The 14,371-nt window shown below is 33.2% G+C and overlaps 1 protein-coding gene across 1 annotated transcript; it reads left to right on the plus strand.

Annotated features, from left to right (window-relative positions):
- Positions 1 to 13,466: 13,466 nt before the first annotated feature.
- On the plus strand, positions 13,467 to 13,931 carry LOC133329847 (uncharacterized; the record flags this gene model as incomplete). Its single annotated transcript, XM_061538313.1, has 2 exons — positions 13,467 to 13,544; positions 13,608 to 13,931. Coding segments are annotated over exons 1-2 (402 nt in total), but the record flags the coding sequence as incomplete, so codon positions are not given.
- Between the last annotated feature and the right edge of the window lie 440 nt (positions 13,932 to 14,371).

The raw sequence follows: 14,371 nt of genomic DNA on the forward strand, positions 1-14,371 counted from the left end.
AGACAGGAATTTGGAGAAGGGAATAATATATTGTAAAATTTGGAAATAAAATACAATGACTATTAAACTTATTTTTATTGAATGTAGAAAATCTTCTATTGGGGAAAATCTCAACATTGGCTTATACATGGAAAAAAACAGTAAGAAAAGTAGTTAAGTCGGACTGGGCCGACTATATGATACCCTTCACCACTTTGGGTAAATTGTACATATGTATCCTTATAATTGCATGCAACCTTTGCTAAATTCTATTTATTATGGGACACATTTATCAAAAATAGATATACGCTATTCGGTACGCCGCACTGTTAAAAATTTAATCTAAATCTGACACCCGTTCGAAATACATATGCATGCTATGGCTACATCTGCACCAATTTCAATAAAACCCAATAACGTCATTCAAGTCTCAATTTGATACATTGTGTTAATCGGACAAACATAAGGGGATTAGTGCACCATTTATGTAAAATCGGACGAAAATATATATTGGAGCTATGTCTAAATCTGAACCGATTTTCACGAAATTTAACACACATCATTCTAGGCTCAATCCAGTGCGCTGTGCCAAATTTCGGGCATATGGAAAGATATTTAGGGACTTTGGTGCACAATTGCCCTTAAATCTGACGAAAACATCATTCTACTCTCAATTCAGTACGCTGTGGAAAATTTCGTGCAAATGGAAAGATAATAGATAGATAGACATAATTCAGTACGTTATGCCAAATTGTGTGCAAATCGAAAGATATATAGGGACATTGGTACACCATATACATTAAATCGGACGAAAATATATTTGGGAGCTATATCTAAATCTGAACAGATTTTCACGAAACTTAACGAAAATATATATGGGAGGTATATCTAAATTTGGAGCTATATCGAAATCTGAACCGATTTTCACGAAACTTAACACACATCATTCTAGACTTAATTCAGTACGTTGTGCCAAATTTCGTGCAAATCGAAAAATACAGAGGCACTTTGGTGCACCATTTACCTTAAATCGGACGAAAAAATATATGGGAGCTATATCTAAATCCCAACCGATTTTCACGAAACTTGGCACACATCATTCTAGGCTTAATTCAGTACGTTGTGCCAAATTTCGTGCAAATCGAAAAATAAAGAGGGACTTTGGTGCACCATTTATGTAAAATCGGACGAAAATATATATGGGAGCTATATCTAAATCTCAACCGATTTTTCCCAATTTCAATAGCGTTTGTCCTGGGGCCAAATAAATGAGCTGTACCAAATTTCATCCAATTCGAATCATAAGTGTGACACATACTTTGTTTACAATTTATCATGGACAGGCATGAATAAATCGACTCAGAAAGTGATTTTATGCATATTCTCAAAAGGAACCATATGTCTATCTCGTTTCATTATAAAATATTCTTTAAAAATCCACGCCTATGGATAGTCCCTCGAAAAAATATTCTTTAAAAAATCCACGCCTATGGATAGTCCCTCGAAAAAATATTCTTTAAAAAATCCACGCCTATGGATAGTCCCTCGAAAAAATATTCTTTAAAAAATCCACGCCTATGGATAGTCCCTCGAAAAAATATTCTTTAAAAAATCCACGCCTATGGATAGTCCCTCGAAAAAATATTCTTTAAAAAATTCACGCCTATGGATAGTCCCTCGAAAAAATATTCTTTAAAAAATCCACGCCTATGGATAGTCCCTCGAAAAAATATTCTTTAAAAAATCCACGCCTATGGATAGTCCCTCGAAAAAATATTCTTTAAAAAATCCACGCCTATGGATAGTCCCTCGAAAAAATATTCTTTAAAAAATCCACGCCTATGGATAGTCCCTCGAAAAAATATTCTTTAAAAAATCCACGCCTATGGATAGTCCCTCGAAAAAATATTCTTTAAAAAATCCACGCCTATGGATAGTCCCTCGAAAAAAAATAGTTTAAAAAAATCCACGCCTATGGATAGCCACTGAAAAATAAAAAAACGACGCCGCTGAAAAAATATTTTTAACACTCCACAGCTAGGAACAGCGGCAAAACCCAATTTTTTAAGTCCGTTATTTGTGACAGGCGTTGAAAAATTAATTTAAAAAATTCGAAATGATTCTTCTGTTGGAAAAATATTAAAAGGAAGTGGGAATGACAAATTACGAGTACGTCAAATGGGGCATTACCACTATGACTGATTTTTCTGCAGTTATTTTGTTTATCATTCTGTATTATTTTGACGCCTAAAGGTATGCTAATATTACGAGTAAAAGCCAACCAATATACATGTATATATTATAGCTTTTACCTATATGATGGTTCCATATGATCTCCCTTGAATATGAATTAATATTTTGTTTTCAAATTGAGTAGACATTTTTCCACATCACTTATGATGATTTTTCTTTGGCTTAAATTTTTTGATTTTACTAATTTTTGTCACATATTTTCATATTTGAAATTTTCAACTCTCTGACTGTGTGTTTGTTTTATTGAACACACACACCTACACACTTTTTTATATCCCATACAATTATAATACCAAACATACGTCGACTATTCACATTTGAATTCGCTGCAATGGCCAACCAGCAGCGATTAATGTTGACTTATGGATTTTGTTGTTTGGTAGCCCTATCCACCAGCATCGCCCTCTCTCCCCATCGAACGCCACTGACGAGAAGTACGGCTTTTTAATAATCAGTTCATGTAATTTTTCAGGTCCACAGTACATTGTTTTAATATTAAAATTACGTATGCTCGATTGCAGTTTCCGTTTCCGCCAATTTAATTTGTTTTTTCGGTTGTTGTTGTTTCTTTGCCACAACAACATAATTCTCGATTTTATTACATTGCCGTGTGGCCCGATTGGTCACTCTCCTCTGACTGACTCTTGATTATATTCATTTTATATTTATTTATTATAAAATATTTGCTAAATTTTTAATTAAGTTGGATTATGCAGAATGTGTGTGAGTGTGTACGTGATGATGATGTGTGTGTGTGTCTGTGTGTGAGTTGGTGTAAAATGTATTTTAACAAGGCCTTACAAAATGGGTTAAATAAATGAATGCAGTCGAGGTGTTAGTGGTTGTGATGACATTAATTATTCACTAAACAGTATTGGTTGGACGGTTGGTTGCTTGGTTGACTGCCTGGCTGGCTCGTCGTTTTAACTGAAATGCTGGATATTCATAGACGCAATCACACACGCACACAGTCACACATGGCATGGCATTTAATTCATATGTATAAAATGCTGTAATTAATTATGGTTAACTATCTGTCAAGTGGCCTATGATTTATTTATTGAATAATGAAGTCAAAACGGTAAAGAGGAAGGAATTATTTCGAAACAAAAATATTTAAAATGAAAATATACTGGCATTTAAAATAAACAGGATATGGTAAATAAGGAAAGTATGAAAGGAAATTAAAACCAGTAAGGAAAGTTCAAAAGTCGGACGGGGCCGACTATATGATACCCTTCACCACTATGGGTACATGCAAGACATTTTAATATCTACAATATCCTGGGACGAAAAAATATATGGGAGCTATATCTAAATCTGAACCGATTTTCTCCAATGGGGTTCGTCCTTGGGCCAATTAAGTGACCTGTGCCAAATTTCATCCTAATCGGATCATAAATGCGATCTGTACTTTGTTAACAAAAATACATGGACGGACGGACAGACGAACATGCATAAATCGACTCAGAAAGTGATTCTATGTATATTCACAAAAGGAACCATGGGTCTATCTCGATTATTTTTGCCTGTTACAAACATCAGCACAAAGACATAATACCCTGTACCACAGTGTGGTGAAGGGTATAAAAATAATATGAGTAGTCTGAGGAAAAAATATTCTAAAGAATTCAAGCCAAGAGATAGTCCCATAAAAATATTTTTTTTAATACACGCCTACGATTATTCATTGATCTTTTTTTTCAAAAATCCACGCCTATTCCTAGTTTAAAAGTACAACGAACTCACATATTAATCCACAATACCCCTTACCCCTTAATGATTTAATATCATGACTTAATTTGAACATTGCAACTGGAACATAAATACAATTTGAATGTTGGGATCATAAACACAAATTTTAAAATGTTGTATTTTTATGGAAGTCCCACCCCGTTTCTAACAACACGACAGGGAATAGGAGTGACATCAATATTTGTTACAACTAATCCCAAAAAGAAAAGTTCTGAAAAACAAAATTTTCAACGTAAAAAATTATTATTCAACAAAAAAACAGTAAGGAAAGCAGTAAAATCGGACTGGGCCGACTATATGATACCCTTCACTACATTGGGTATATTTTACATAGTCTCCTAACAGACGTCGCCTTTTCGAAAGAACATTGACATGAAATTGAACGAAAGATATATAAGAAGATACCCCAGAACCAATAAGAGATGATGGTATACCACCTAGCCAAGATGAGGTCATAAAAACAATTAATCGGCTCAAGAACAACGAAGCAGCAGTAGCCGATGGGTTACCAGCCGAACTATTCAAGACTGGTGGCCAGATGCTGGTCAAAAGCATGCACCAGCTGATTAGTACAAATTGGCTAGGGGAATGCATGCCCAATGATTGGAACCTCAGCATCCTGTGTCCCGTGCACAAAAAAGGAGACAAGACGATATGTGCCAACTATAGAGGAATATGACATCCTTCCCATCGCATATAAAGTGCTATCCAGTGTGCTGTGTGAACGATTGAAGGCAATGGTCAATGACATCATTGGATCATACCAATGCGGCTTCAGACCTGGCAAATCCACCTTTGACCAGATTTTCACTCTGCGCCAAATCCTGGAAAAGACCCACGAAAAACACATCGACACATACCACCTATTTGTCGACTATAAAGCCGCATTCGATAGCCCTATCCATTCAGAGGTGTTTAAAGTCATGTCTACGTTCGGCATTCCTGCAAAAATAATACCGCAATGCAGGATAACATTAAGTGGCACAAGATCAGCAGTTAAAGTAGGAAAGGATCTGTCGGAGCCCTTCAATACCGAACGATGATTCAGACAAGGTGACAGTTTGTCGTGTGGTCTTTTTAACATTCTACTGGAAAAGGTCATACGAGACGCAAAGGTGAACAGAAATGGCACTCTGTACACCAAACAACACATGTTACTCGCCTACGCCGATGACATCGATATAATGGGTCCAACATAGCGAGCGGTAACAGCAATCTTTGAACAAATTGAAAAGGAGTCCTCCAATGTGGGTCTGGCAGTAAACAGCGAGAAGAGCAAGCTGGTGGTATCAACGCGCAAGACGTCCAGTAGACTCGGACCAAGTGTGGAACTTGAGAACTACAGCGTCGAGGTAGTTGAAGACTTTATATACCTCGGCACCGCCATAGGTTGAAATTCGGAGAAGGATTGTGATGGCCAACCGATGCTACTATGGTCTGAGCAACAACCTCCCGCCAGACCAAACTCGCACTTTACAAGACGCTGATACTACCCGTGCTATTATATGGATCAGAAGCTTGGGCACTTGCGCAAGCAGATGTGGCAGCTCTTGGGGTGTTTGAAAGAAAAATTCTCCGAAAGATCTACGGCCGATCTGCGTCGACGGTGAATATCGGCGTCGAATTAACCACGACCTCTCCAAATTTATACGCGGACATCGACATAATTAGCTGCAGCGACTACGGTGGCTAGGCAATGTTGTGCGGATGAATGAGAATGCCCACGCTCAAACGGCATATAAAAACGAACCTACTGATGGTTCCCGTAGAAGGGGAAGGCCACGAATTAGATGGAAAGACCATGTAGAAAACAACATCTTGGAACGTGGAAGACCACGTTCCAATTGATGGACTTGCGCCGCGCTTGGAAATCTTTTTTAAGCTCGGCTTATGGAACAACCGTTCTGTAACAAGCCAGCTAAGTAAGTAAGTAAGATATATAAGAACTTTGGTCCACCATTCCTATTAAATCGGATGAAAATATATATGGGAGCTATAACTAAATCTGAACCGATTTTCACGAAACTTAACACACATCATTCCAGACTTAATGCAATACCCTGTGTCAAATTTCGTGAATATCGATAAATATATAGGGACTTTGGTGCACCATTTACATTAAATCGAAAATATATATGCGGGATATATCTAAATCTGAACCGATTTTCACGAAACTTAACACACATCATTCTTGACCTAATTCAGTACTGTGTGCCACATTTTGTGCAAATCGAGAGATATATAGAGACTTTGGTGCACCATTTACATAAAATCGGACAAAACTATATATGGGAGTTATATAAAAATCTGAACCGATTTTCACGAAACTTAACACACATCATTCTAGACTTAATTCAGTGCGCTATACCAAATTTCGGGCATATCGAATGATATATAGGGACTTTGGTCCACTATTTACATTAAATCGGACAAAAATATATATGGGAGCTATATCTAAATCTGAACCGATTTTTCGATAGATTTCGTTCTTGGGCCAAATAATTTCGCTGTGCCGAATTTCATCCAAATCGGATGATAAATGCGATCTGTACGTTGTTTACAATTTAACATCAACAGTCTCCAAAGGAACCATGGATCTATCTCGTTTCCTTTTGCCTGTTACAAACATATGCACAAAGACATAATACCCTGTACCACAGGGTGGTGAAGCGTATAAAAATATTCACTAAAAACTCAGCAACAAATTGTATTTTCTCTCTGTTATTTTTTGTTATTCCAGCACACCTAGGTGAAATTGTATTTTTTGTGTTTTTTGCTTCGTTTTAAAAATAACTTTGCACTCGTCGCGATATATATGACAATAAACAAACAGACACACACATACATACCACAGCGTTGATACGTTTTCGGCCAATATATTTGGATGTCATACATACATATTGCATTTGGCGTTCATAGTCCCTCCAGTATTTTTTTATTTGGTTATAAACAATTTATGTTTTCAAAATCCAACAAAGCGGATATGTCAGTAGCCCTCAGTGGCCGTGGTTGAACATTTTACTCCACAACCACACATCCATCTCGGGACATGGAGAGAGAGTGAGAAAAGGATTCGCTGGTGTTGTATTGGTATTGTATTTTCTATCCATCCGACCAAAATGCCTTTCACATTTATGAGAAAATATGGATTTAAAGGATTTGTCGCATATCGTGTTGCAGTCAGCACGAAGTGAATATGAAATTTGAAATGTATTTGAAGCGACAATATGGAACAATGGAAGGGTACCCTATACACAGACAGGAAGTCCATTAACTTTTTTTTTTTAAATCCACGTCTTGAATAGTCGATGAAAAAAATAGTTTTTAAAAACCCACGCCTTGGATAGTCTCTGCAAAAAAATATTTTTTAAAAATCCACGCCTTGGATAGTCTCTGCAAAAAAATATTTTTTAAAAATCCACGCCTCTGAAAAATATTCTTAAAAAATATCCACGCCTCTGAAAAATATTCTTAAAAAATATCCACGCCTCTGAAAAATATTCTTAAAAAATATCCACGCCTCTGAAAAATATTCTTAAAAAATATCCACGCCTCTGAAAAAGATATTTTTTAAAATCCACGCCTCTGAAAAAGATATTTTTTAAAAATCCACGCCTCTGAAAAAAATATTTTTTAAAAATCCACGACTCTGAAAAAAATATTTTTTTAAAATCCACAAATCTGAAAAAAATATTTTTTAAAAATCCACGCCTCTGAAAAAATGTTTTTTTTTTTTAAAAATCCACGCCTTGGATAGTCTCTGCAAAATAAATATTTTTTTAAAAATCCACGCCTTGGGTAGTCTCTGCAAAAAAAATATTTTTTTTAAAAATCCACGCCTTTGATAGTCTCTGCAAAAAAAATATTTTTTTTTCAAATCCACGCCTTGGATAGTCTCTGCAAAAAAAAATATTTTTTTTAAAAATCCACGCCTTGGATAGTCTCTGCAAAAAAAAATATTTTTTTTAAAAATCCACGCCTTGGATAGTCTCTGCAAAAAAAATATTTTTTAAAAATCCACGCCTCTGAAAAAACATTTTTTTTAAATCCACGCCTTGGATAGTCTCTGCAAAAAAAATATTTTTTAAAAATCCACGCCTCTGAAAAAACATTTTTTTTAAATCCACGCCTTGGATAGTCTCTGCAAAAAAAAAATATTTTTTAAAAATCCACGCCTCTGAAAAAATATTTTTTTTAAAAATCCACGCCTTGTGAGGGGACCTCTGAAAAAATATTTTTTTAAAAAATCCAAGCATTTAAGGGACCTCACGCCTTGTAGGGACCTCTGAAAAAATATTTTTTAAAAATCCACGCCTCTGAAAAAATATTTTTTAAAAATCCACGCCTCTGAAAAAATATTTTTTAAAGAAATCCTCGCCTTGTGGGGACTTCTAAAAAAATATTTTTTTAAAAAATCCAAGCCTTGTGAGGGGACCTCTGAAAAAATATTTTTTTAAAAAATCCGCGCCTTGTTTGGACCTCTGAAAAAATATTTTTTTTTAAATCCACGCCTTGGATAGTCTCTGCAAAAAAAAAAAATTTAAAAATCCACGCCTCTGAAAAAGGTATTTTTTTAAAAATCCACGTCTCTGAAAATAATATTTTTTAAAAATCCACGTCTCTGAAAAAAATATTTTTTTAAAAATCCACGCCTCTGAAAAAAATATTTTTTTAAAATCCACGACTCTGAAAAAATATTTTTTTAAAATCCACGACTCTGAAAAAAATATTTTTTAAAAATCCACGCCTCTGAAAAAAATATTTTTTAAAAATCCAAACCTCTGAAAAAATATTTTTTAAAAATCCACGCCTCTGAAAAAAATATTTTTAAAAAATCCACGCCTCTGAAAAAAATATTTTTTTTTAAATCCACGCTTCTGAAAGAAATATTTTTTTAAAATCCACGCCTCTGAAAAAATATTCTTTAAAAATCCACGCCTCTGAAAAGCCTTGAAAAAATATGTTTTAAAAATCCACGCCTCTGAAAAGCCTCGAAAAAATATTTTTTAAAAATCCACGCCACGAAAAAATTATTTTTTAAAAAACCACGCCTCGAAAAAAATATTTTTTAAAAATTCTGAAAAAAATATTTTTTAAAAATCCACACCTCTGCAAAAAATATTTTTTAAAAATCCACGCCTCTGAAAAAAATATTTTTAAAAAATCCACGCCTCTGAAAAAATATTTTTTAAAAATCCACGCCTCTGAAAAAATATTTTTTAAAAATCCACGCCTCTGAAAAAATATTTTTTAAAAATCCACGCCTCTGAAAAAATATTTTTTAAAAATCCACGCCTCTGAAAAAATATTTTTTTTTTTAAATCCACGCCTCTGAAAAAATATTTTTTTTTTTAAATCCACGCCTTGGATAGTCTCTGCAAAAAAAAAAAAATTTAAAAATCCACGCCTCTGAAAAAGGTATTTTTTTAAAAATCCACGTCTCTGAAAATAATATTTTTTAAAAATCCACGTCTCTGAAAAAAATATTTTTTAAAAATCCACGCCTCTGAAAAAAATATTTTTTTAAAATCCACGCCTATTAAGGAGCCTTGCAAAAATATTTTTTTAAAATCCACGCCTATTAAGGAAAAAAATATTTTTTAAAAATCCACGCCTCTGAAAAAAATATTTTTTAAAAATCCAAACCTCTGAAAAAATATTTTTTAAAAATCCACGCCTCTGAAAAAAATATTTTTAAAAAATCCACGCCTCTGAAAAAAATATATTTTTTTAAATCCACGCTTCTGAAAGAAATATTTTTTTAAAATCCACGCCTCTGAAAAAAATATTTTTTTAAAATCCACGCCTCTGAAAAAAATATTTTTTAAAATCTACGCCTCTGAAAAAAATATTTTTTTTAAAATCCACGCCTCTGAAAAAAATATTTTTTTTAAAATCCACGCCTCTAAAAAAATATTTTTTAAAAATCCACGCCTCTGAAAAAAATATTTTTTTAAAATCCATGCCTTGGATAGTCTCTGCAAAAAAAATATTTTTTTCAAAATCCACGCCTCTGAAAAAAATATTTTTTTTTAAATCCACGCCTTGGATAGTCCCTGCAAAAAAATATTTTTTTTTAAAATCCACGCCTCTGAAAAAATACATTTTTAAAAACAACGGCTCTGAAAAAATATTTTTTAAAAATCCACGCCTCTGAAAAAAATATTTTTTTTTGAAATCCACGCCTTTGATAGTCTCTGCAAAAAAAATATTTTTTTGAAATCCACGCCTTGGATGGTCTCTGCAAAAAAAATATTTTTTAAAAATCCACGCCTCTGAAAAAATAATTTTTTTAAAATCCACGCCTCTGAAAAAAATACATTTTTAAAAACGACGTCTCTGAAAAAAATATTTTTTTAAAATCCACGCGTCTGCAAAAAATATTTTTTTAAAATACAGGCCTCTGAAAAAAATATTTTTTTAAAATCCACGCCTCTGAAAAAAATACATTTTTAAAAACCACGTCTCTGAAAAAAATATTTTTTTAAAATCCACGCCTCTGAAAAAAATACATTTTTAAAAACCACGTCTCTGAAAAAAATATTTTTTTAAAATCCACGTGTCTGAAAAAAATATTTTTTTTTAAATCCAGGCCTCTGAAAAAAATATTTTTTTTTAAAATCCACGCCTCTGAAAAAAATATATTTTTTTTAAATCCACGCCTCTTAAAAAATATTTTTTTTTAAATCCACGCCTCTAAAAAAATATTTTTTTTAAATCCACGCCTCTGAAAAAATATTTTTTTTAAATCCACGCCTCTAAAAAAATATTTTATTAAAAAAATGGATAGTGCCCAAAAATTATATTCTTAAAAAATCCGCCCATAACTTCTATGGTTAAATAAATAGTATAGGGTGTATATATCACATTCCGACCCAATAATCTAATCGCCTATAGATTGTCAACTGCATATACCAAACACATTGTAATGCAAGATATAGAAAACCCATATACCTCCCATGTAGGCGTTTTTTATGTTATTGTTATGATTTTTGTTCATGTCTCTCCATAGGAGTGGATTTATTAAAGAATATTTTTTCGAGGGACTATCCATAGGCGTGGATTTTTTAAAGAATATTTTTTCGAGCGACTATCCATAGGCGTGGATTTTTTAAAGAATATTTTTTCGAGCGACTATCCATAGGCGTGGATTTTTTAAAGAATATTTTTTCGAGCGACTATCCATAGGCGTGGATTTTTTAAAGAATATTTTTTCGAGCGACTATCCATAGGCGTGGATTTTTTAAAGAATATTTTTTCGAGCGACTATCCATAGGCGTGGATTTTTTAAAGAATATTTTTTCGAGCGACTATCCATAGGCGTGGATTTTTTAAAGAATATTTTTTCGAGCGACTATCCATAGGCGTGGATTTTTTAAAGAATATTTTTTCGAGCGACTATCCATAGGCGTGGATTTTTTAAAGAATATTTTTTCGAGCGACTATCCATAGGCGTGGATTTTTTAAAGAATATTTTTTCGAGCGACTATCCATAGGCGTGGATTTTTTAAAGAATATTTTTTCGAGCGACTATCCATAGGCGTGGATTTTTTAAAGAATATTTTTTCGAGCGACTATCCATAGGCGTGGATTTTTTAAAGAATATTTTTTCGAGCGACTATCCATAGGCGTGGATTTTTTAAAGAATATTTTTTCGAGCGACTATCCATAGGCGTGGATTTTTTAAAGAATATTTTTTCGAGCGACTATCCATAGGCGTGGATTTTTTAAAGAATATTTTTTCGAGCGACTATCCATAGGCGTGGATTTTTTAAAGAATATTTTTTCGAGCGACTATCCATAGGCGTGGATTTTTTAAAGAATATTTTTTCGAGCGACTATCCATAGGCGTGGATTTTTTAAAGAATATTTTTTCGAGCGACTATCCATAGGCGTGGATTTTTTAAAGAATATTTTTTCGAGCGACTATCCATAGGCGTGGATTTTTTAAAGAATATTTTTTCGAGCGACTATCCATAGGCGTGGATTTTTTAAACATATTTCGAGCGACTATCCATAGGCGTGGATTTTTTAAAGAATATTTTTTCGAGCGACTATCCATAGGCGTGGATTTTTTAAAGAATATTTTTTCGAGCGACTATCCATAGGCGTGGATTTTTTAAAGAATATTTTTTCGAGCGACTATCCATAGGCGTGGATTTTTTAAAGAATATTTTTTCGAGCGACTATCCATAGGCGTGGATTTTTTAAAGAATATTTTTTCGAGCGACTATCCATAGGCGTGGATTTTTTAAAGAATATTTTTTCGAGCGACTATCCATAGGCGTGGATTTTTTAAAGAATATTTTTTCGAGCGACTATCCATAGGCGTGGATTTTTTAAAGAATATTTTTTCGAGCGACTATCCATAGGCGTGGATTTTTTAAAGAATATTTTTTCGAGCGACTATCCATAGGCGTGGATTTTTTAAAGAATATTTTTTCGAGCGACTATCCATAGGCGTGGATTTTTTAAAGAATATTTTTTCGAGCGACTATCCATAGGCGTGGATTTTTTAAAGAATATTTTTTCGAGCGACTATCCATAGGCGTGGATTTTTTAAATCCATAATATTTTTTCGAGCGACTATCCATAGGCGTGGATTTTTTAAAGAATATTTTTTCGAGCGACTATCCATAGGCGTGGATTTTTTAAAGAATATTTTTTCGAGCGACTATAAATAGGCGTGGATTTTTTAAGGAATATTTTTTCGAGCGACTATAAATAGGCGTGGATTTTTTAAATATTTTTTCGAGCGACTATAAATAGGCGTGGATTTTTTAAATATTTTTTCGAGCGACTATAAATAGGCGTGGATTTTTTAAATATTTTTTCGAGCGACTATAAATAGGCGTGGATTTTTTAAATATTTTTTCGAGCGACTATAAATAGGCGTGGATTTTTTAAATATTTTTTCGAGCGACTATAAATAGGCGATGATTTTTTAAATATTTTTCCGAGCGACTATAAATAGGCGTGGATTTTTTAAATATTTTTTCGAGCGACTATAAATAGGCGATGATTTTTTAAATATTTTTCCGAGCGACTATAAATAGGCGTGGATTTTTTAAATATTTTTTCGAGCGACTATAAATAGGCGATGATTTTTTAAATATTTTTTCGAGCGACTATAAATAGGCGTGGATTTTTTGAAGAATATTTTTTCGAGCGACTATAAATAGGCGTGGCCGGAATTTTTTTTCACCACTGTTCATCGACCTTTAAACAAAAATATTATTATTTATATTATTGACGAGGTCAATTATCATATTTTTTCCAACTGTTGTTGTGTTATTTTTCCATTTCCAAATTTTTGCCGACATGTAATCTCATTTTAATCAATAATTTGAAATTAATGACTATATAATTATACCTTGTTTTATGTCTGTCATCTCGTTTTTCATTTTAAATAATAAAAAACCATAACTCCCATTCATTCTACATAGCAGTTGGTGTCTGAATAAAAATATATCTGCAATATGCTTCGCGAAATACAAAAGTGTTTAAATATAATTATTCTGCTAAATATCCCCTTAGTTGTTGTAATTGGTGCAAAGGTTTGAGTATTTTTTAAAGTTTCAATTTTTTTCTAATAAAATTAAAAATTTGAACATTTACAGCCCAATTCGCACATTCAATTCACCCAGTGTACCTGTCAATATAACACAACGCGCATCCGACACTTAGATTGTTCGGTAAAGAATGATAGCAATCACGTGGGCCTCATCTATGGTCGCTTAGAATTGGCATCTGTTATAGCCGATTTCAGTATTCGATCAACAATACATTCGTATCGTAAAAATTTGGCCCCAAGAAAACTACTGGAATTAACTGTAAATGCCTGTGATATATTGGATGTGGCCCAGAAAACCAAACTGATCGTGACCTATGTGAATAATTTTAAGAAATATTTGAATGTCGTACCCAAATGTCCATTTCGAAAGGTAAGGCTAAGGGCTGATAATTATTAATTAAAAAAACTTTTGGATTCCGATTTCGATTTTCAGAATTTTAACTACACCTTGACGGGATATCATGTGTACGATATGCATTTGCCAGCCTATATACCACAAGGGGATTATAAAACCACACATTATATAGAATATCAAAAGAGACATATTGGCTTAATAACCTGTTGGGCTCACATTGGGAAATCGGCTGAAGATAAACCAAAGAATTAGTCCCACTATCAGGGGCAAATGTAAATGCATATTTATGTATGAGTGTTTTAGAATTATATAAATTAAAAAAAAATATTTTGAATATTTTATATGTGGATTTTGTAAATAATATTTTTCGAGGGCCTTCCATAAAATATTTTAGAGGTCCCTCCATAAACGCGGACTTCTTAAAATATATATTTCGAGGACATTCCATAAACGTG

The sequence above is a fragment of the Musca vetustissima genome, unplaced genomic scaffold (assembly GCF_032173495.1).
Source record: "Musca vetustissima isolate MV318-11 ecotype Yass unplaced genomic scaffold, APGP_CSIRO_Mvet_v1 utg68482, whole genome shotgun sequence".
Classification (NCBI taxonomy): Eukaryota; Metazoa; Arthropoda; class Insecta; order Diptera; family Muscidae; genus Musca; species Musca vetustissima.